Below are 5,101 nucleotides of genomic sequence, written 5' to 3'. Positions count from 1 at the left end.
AAAAAAAAAAAAAAAAAAAAAAAAAAAAAAAAAAAAAAAAAAAAAAAAAAAAAAAAAAAAAAAAAAAAAAAAAAACTTAAACCAAATAGTGAAAGAAGAAGGTTCACGGACTCGGAGTATTACACTTGCATATAAACAACATGTCTCATAGTCTAATTACAACTATCAGCTTTTTTGTCCAAACTATATAAAACATGTCTCAATATTCAAATACTTGAGCAGCTTTTAGTGAAGCAAGTTCATCGCAATCCGCTGGGATCCATCCGATTGATTGTTTCTCGTTATCGTAGATTATCATCTGATCTTGCATTGATATATCTGTCGATTCAAAGAGAGGAAAAGGGAATTAATATGTTACTTCGAAAACTCAAGATCCGGAAATTGCCAATGGTAGTGTTAAAGACTGTACGTACCACCGATGAGGTTTAAGTTCTGTAGACCTATTTCTGTGCCATTCAAGATTCCCAAGCATACATTCCCTTTCATCTGCAACATTTTAATAAACCTTTATTTTAGCAATGTACACAAGATCGTGGAACGGATGGGAAACAGGATACAGGAATTGCTTACAGAAATGATTAGATAAGCTTCTGGGGGTATCTCAAACAGAGATTTTGATCTCCAGCTTGTTTTGAAGCTAAGAGCTAGAGGTTTGAAATACTTCTTGACTTCTTCAATGTTCATGAACGGTCTTCGTCCTTGCCAGCATAGAGGTAGTGTGTGATCATCACGTGCTTCTTTCAACGGTTTTCCACTAAGTTCTCTCTTTAGCTACGGAAAAAATAACAAAAAGACTTGATGAAAAACTGGTCTCTTCGCTCTTTATATTCCAAGGTTACAGCAAGTTCCTTACCAAATATGTTACGGCTTGGTACGCCTTAGAATTAAAGTATGTGTACGAACTTCCACTGTCAAAAACTGTTAATAGATTCTTCAGTCCCGTTGTTCTTCCCCCGAATAGAAGTTCCCCTCCCATTGCAGGAGAGTAGTGTTTTCTGAGAAAGAAAGTTGCAAGATTATAGCAAAAAGAGAGAATAACGTGACCGGGTCAAAGATAAAAAAATAAGAGAAGAGCTATATTATTACGAGTATTCACGCGACATTGGTGTCCAAGAGACTCTTGAAGAATCATAAAGATCGTTGCCAAAAAAGAGGATTCCTCCGCCTAAACTGCTTAGGCAATGACCAATAACATTCTTGACATAACCTTGGCTATGAAGCTGTGACAGAATGCTTACTTTCCCCCTACCAAGTCCTAGTACTCCATCTAGAGGATGATGACTCGAAGCCCCGGGGATTTGATCGTATCCGCATCTGTTGCACAGAAAACTCTATTGAGGACTTGCTAGGAACTACAATTGCTTAAATCATTTTGAACATTATCGGTCCAAGATTGTAGAAATAGATATATACCCTAGAGCAAGACGGGGAGTGAGCCGGAGACCCTTTGTATAGTTCAAAGAGAAGACATCTCTAACAAGAACACCGAGAGAAGATCCCCCATCAGCATACTCGACCTCATAGTCACATTGCTCTGGAGACTCACATCTCTGGTTACCATTCAAATGCAACGCCTTACACAGTGGATCATTGCAAGGAATAAGATCGCTACTAGGCTGATAAAGTGGATGAGGCGCCTGAAACCAAAAACGGTTTCGTGAATTTGCTAGATGAAACTATGACAATGGATCTAGAGAAAAAGAGAATTGAAGATGAAAAAATTATTATCTTACCTCCAAGCAACGAACACAAGGAGCATCACATTGGAGCCAAGTGAGATCACTACCAGTATCAAGATCAAGATAATAAGGTCGTGGTGGTTGTCCTATGTGGATAGTAACATTGTAATATCTGTTCCAAATTAAAGTATAGGACAAAAAAAAACAAAATTTAGAGCATTACTGAGAAAGGCAAGCAATAATTTTTTGAAAGAGTTTGGAAATATATAAATAGAAATATATACCCAAGAGGATAAACGTTGCCATGAACAGGGAACACTACTGAAGAGACAGCTCTGGTAAATCTATCAGAGAATCCAGCTGTTTTCCTCCATCTGAAATCAACTGCCGACGAAAAACCCAGAACCAAAGACATAACCATCAACACAATCATAAAACGGACATTCATTTTCTCCATCTTTCACGGTTTGTGGCGAAATAATAAAATAGAAAAGTAGTTAACTGTATTAGCCAATCACGTGATGGTGATGATGAAAATGGAAAACGACAAAGGCCAAGACATTTACGAGTTCAAGATATTTATTACAAAAGAATTGTCTTTTTGTTGATGCTTATGGGAGTACTTGCATAAGCAAAGAAACCTTTTTTATTTGGTTTGCAACAAGTAGAGACAGGTAATAAGGATTCTTGGCTTAAACCACAGGAGACTTGAGGCAAAAAATATTCCAGAACCAGTATCTGCCAAAATCAAGAATCGAGATAAGGAATAATGCTGATGAGAAAGAGTAGAGCCAAAGTATATCTTGCAGCTGAAGTAAGCAATCTTGTTGGCATCTTTCTTCTTCGATTCAAATTGTCACAGAACAATGAGTGAGCTTCACAATCATTTATCCATCCTAGTGAAGAAGCATCTTTTCACAACCATCATTTCATCATCATCACCATCACCATCATCATCATCATCATCATCATCATCAGTCCAAATCTGCTATTAGAAGAGAAGAAGATGATAAATTTCAAAGCTCAACAACATTTTCATTAGGCTATCAACCCATCAGAGGAAAAGCTATAGTTAAATAAAGATCTTACCATAATGCCCAGAGAATGAGAGTGTAGATAAAACAACAATCAAGAAACTCGTATGTTCATTCGATATCATCTTCATCATCCAATCCGTTTCTGTAGCTAACCAACTCAGCATCAACCTTAGCCTTTCTAGGACTCATCAACACAAGCTCAGCTAATCTCCTCCTAGCTAAATACACATCATTTGGATCAACCAATTCCCCTCTCTTATACGCCTCTCTTAAAAACACCGTATGTAGCTTCCCGTAATTCCCACGAGTCGATATGTAAAATATCCCCTGATGCTGCAGAAGAAACTCTTTCAACTTCTTAGGCAAATTCATAACATTCCTAAAATGAGCAATTCTCTCAAGCGTGATCTTCTTCTCAACAGTCAAAGACAACAACTCATGGATACAAGCAACAGCTCTCTTCTCTAACCTATTCTGAGCTTCCATCGATCTCAAATCGTAACCAGATATATCCTCATACGGTGACCAATAAGGAAGTCTCTGCCATTTCCAAACAGCAATTCGAAAATACTTACCAATCTTGAAACCAGGAGGAAAATTCACAACGAAGGAGAATCTAACATCCTCTGCATCAATACCTTTTGTTCTATACTCAATCTCTCTAACTCTCTCAATCGCACAAATCGATAAACTAGGATCTTTCTCCACAATCTCAATGTACTTATCTCGAGTCTCTTCAGCATCAATGAGCCTAAAGAACTCTGGATGTTTCAGAATCACAGAGTACTCGAAATCTTCAGGGAGACCAAACTCAGTCCGAGCGATCCTTACATGCTCAAGACGGATCCGACCCGTATTCGACATCATAACGAGTTTTCTCAACCGGGTCACGGCGTCGGGTATTTGGGAGAGAAGAGCTTCGTGCTCGTCGCGGATTTGATCCAAAGCCTTTCGGGTTAATCGACAGTAGAGGATTCTTTGAACTGGGTGCTCGTATATCTCGAATACGTGTGGGAATTTGAGGAGGAAAGCGCCTGGCTCGTGTTGCTTGAACCCGAGACCTAGACGGCGAGCTAGCGTGTCTAGGAGAGAGATAGCGATGGTGTTGTTTGGTTGTGAGAGGATCAAGCTGTGAAATTTGATGACTTTACGGATCTTTTTCTCGACTTCCATGTAATTGTCGTAGCCATGATCACGAACTCGATCCTGTTTCTTGGGAATGGTGGTGGATTGAGAAAAGTGTTTTACGAGGATTGAAGGAAGAATCGTACTCGCTAGTTTGCTCTTAGGGTTTAAGGTTATTGAAGAAGCATTCCTCAGAAAAAGCTTCATCCTTTCTTTGGTCTGAGTGGCTCGAGTCAGGGTTCAGCATCACTCTGTTTACTAGGTTTGGGTTGGAAACTGGATATCGGGTCGGATCCTAAACTGATCCGGCTCACATGATTGGTTTAGATTTTACATCGTTTCAATAAATATTGTAAAAACTAGAATGATGTTGTCTGGGTATCTCTCTCTCTCTTCATTATTTACATCTTACAGTCGCTGAGGAGGATGTATATTTTAAGTAGAGACAGTTTTTACGAATGAAACGATGACAGTAACAGCATCAAGTTTACCACCTTTGTGTCCATCATATCCTTCTTCTTTAGCTGCGTCTGCAAACGGTGTTCTCTCTGTTTCTGATCCTCCCACCTCTTGTGCCTTTGCAGCCACTAACTCTGCTATTTCCTGTTAATAAAAATCCACCAACATTGATGTAAGAATATATAGGTTACTCAAAACCAATTTGATAATAAGACCCAAAACTACTAGGCCAACCAAAATAGAGTAAGAATTCAAGACATTGAGCACCTGAGGTTCCAAACTCTGCTCCAGTGACCCGCAAACTATTGAAACTAGTTCTTTCTCGTACAAATTGTCAAAGAGTCCATCAGTTGCTGCGATGACAACATCGCCCTCATCCAGTTTCACATTGTAAACCTGCACATTGCGACATTGCGTAAAGCAAGAGCACATATTCTGGTTTACATGAACCATTCAAGTCTCAAGACTGTAAAGATTTCATTGCTTAAGTAGTAAAACCATCGTACCTCTGCAAGGTTTAGGACATCACAGCCTTGCGTAATATGTAAGGGAAAACAAAAATGATGAAACATTGGAGACGACTTCTGCAATACTGTGCCGTCCCTAATAACCATGAATCCTGTATCTCCGATATTGGCAATGTGGAGTTCCTACAAAATAATTTTACATGATCACAGACTGACTCTATCTCAAAAGGATTTCCAATGTAACATATATTGTTAGGGACCAAGTCTCACATTATTGTCAAGATGAGCAATTAAGGCTGTCGATGATCCAGAGGACTTAGTCTCATTGACACTT

The 5,101-nt window shown here is 38.9% G+C and overlaps 3 protein-coding genes across 4 annotated transcripts in view; all 3 read right to left on the bottom strand.

The window, feature by feature from the left end:
• On the bottom strand, positions 90-2,642 carry LOC104721467 (aspartic proteinase Asp1-like). The gene is made up of 8 exons (XM_010439454.2): positions 1,964-2,642; positions 1,734-1,851; positions 1,414-1,637; positions 1,087-1,314; positions 854-995; positions 571-771; positions 414-486; positions 90-318 (listed from the first exon to the last, which is right to left on the bottom strand). The coding sequence occupies exons 1-8, from the start codon at positions 2,134-2,136 to the stop codon at positions 200-202; spliced, it is 1,278 nt and encodes a 425-aa protein (XP_010437756.1). The 5' UTR covers positions 2,137-2,642; the 3' UTR covers positions 90-199.
• LOC104721468 (protein ROOT PRIMORDIUM DEFECTIVE 1) lies at positions 2,166-4,073 on the bottom strand. Of its 2 annotated transcripts, none has more exons than XM_010439455.1 (2): positions 2,769-4,073; positions 2,166-2,667 (listed from the first exon to the last, which is right to left on the bottom strand). In XM_010439455.1, exon 1 carries the CDS (start codon positions 4,046-4,048, stop codon positions 2,825-2,827), a length of 1,224 nt encoding a protein of 407 aa, XP_010437757.1. In that variant the 5' UTR covers positions 4,049-4,073; the 3' UTR covers positions 2,166-2,667; positions 2,769-2,824. The 2 variants fall into 2 exon arrangements, with proteins under 2 accessions (XP_010437757.1, XP_010437758.1); XM_010439456.1 differs by having other exon boundaries at positions 2,166-2,664.
• Positions 4,125-5,101, bottom strand: part of LOC104727593 (probable protein phosphatase 2C 62) — a 5,755-nt gene continuing 4,778 nt past the window's right edge. The window contains exon 13 of the mRNA XM_010446685.2: positions 4,125-4,327. Coding sequence (XP_010444987.1) covers positions 4,277-4,327 — 51 coding nt within the window. The 3' untranslated portion in view covers positions 4,125-4,276. The remainder of the gene's footprint in view (positions 4,328-5,101) is intronic.

The sequence above is a fragment of the Camelina sativa genome, chromosome 11 (genome assembly GCF_000633955.1).
Source record: "Camelina sativa cultivar DH55 chromosome 11, Cs, whole genome shotgun sequence".
In the NCBI taxonomy this organism is placed as follows: Eukaryota; Viridiplantae; Streptophyta; class Magnoliopsida; order Brassicales; family Brassicaceae; genus Camelina; species Camelina sativa.
The sequence above is the reverse complement of the archived record's forward strand: the minus strand, read 5'-3'. Positions and strand labels throughout refer to the sequence as shown.

Excerpts from the sequence above, each read along its gene's own strand:
- LOC104721468 (XM_010439455.1), bottom strand. The coding sequence starts at position 4,048 with ATGAAGCTTTTTCTGAGGAATGCTTCTTCAATAACCTTAAACCCTAAG.
- LOC104721467 (XM_010439454.2), bottom strand. The coding sequence starts at position 2,136 with ATGGAGAAAATGAATGTCCGTTTTATGATTGTGTTGATGGTTATGTCT. Across the intron at positions 772-853 it reads ACCAAGCCGTAACATATTTG|CTAAAGAGAGAACTTAGTGG; the intron begins GTAAGGAACTTG and ends TTTTTTCCGTAG. Across the intron at positions 487-570 it reads AAGCTTATCTAATCATTTCT|ATGAAAGGGAATGTATGCTT; the intron begins GTAAGCAATTCC and ends AAAATGTTGCAG.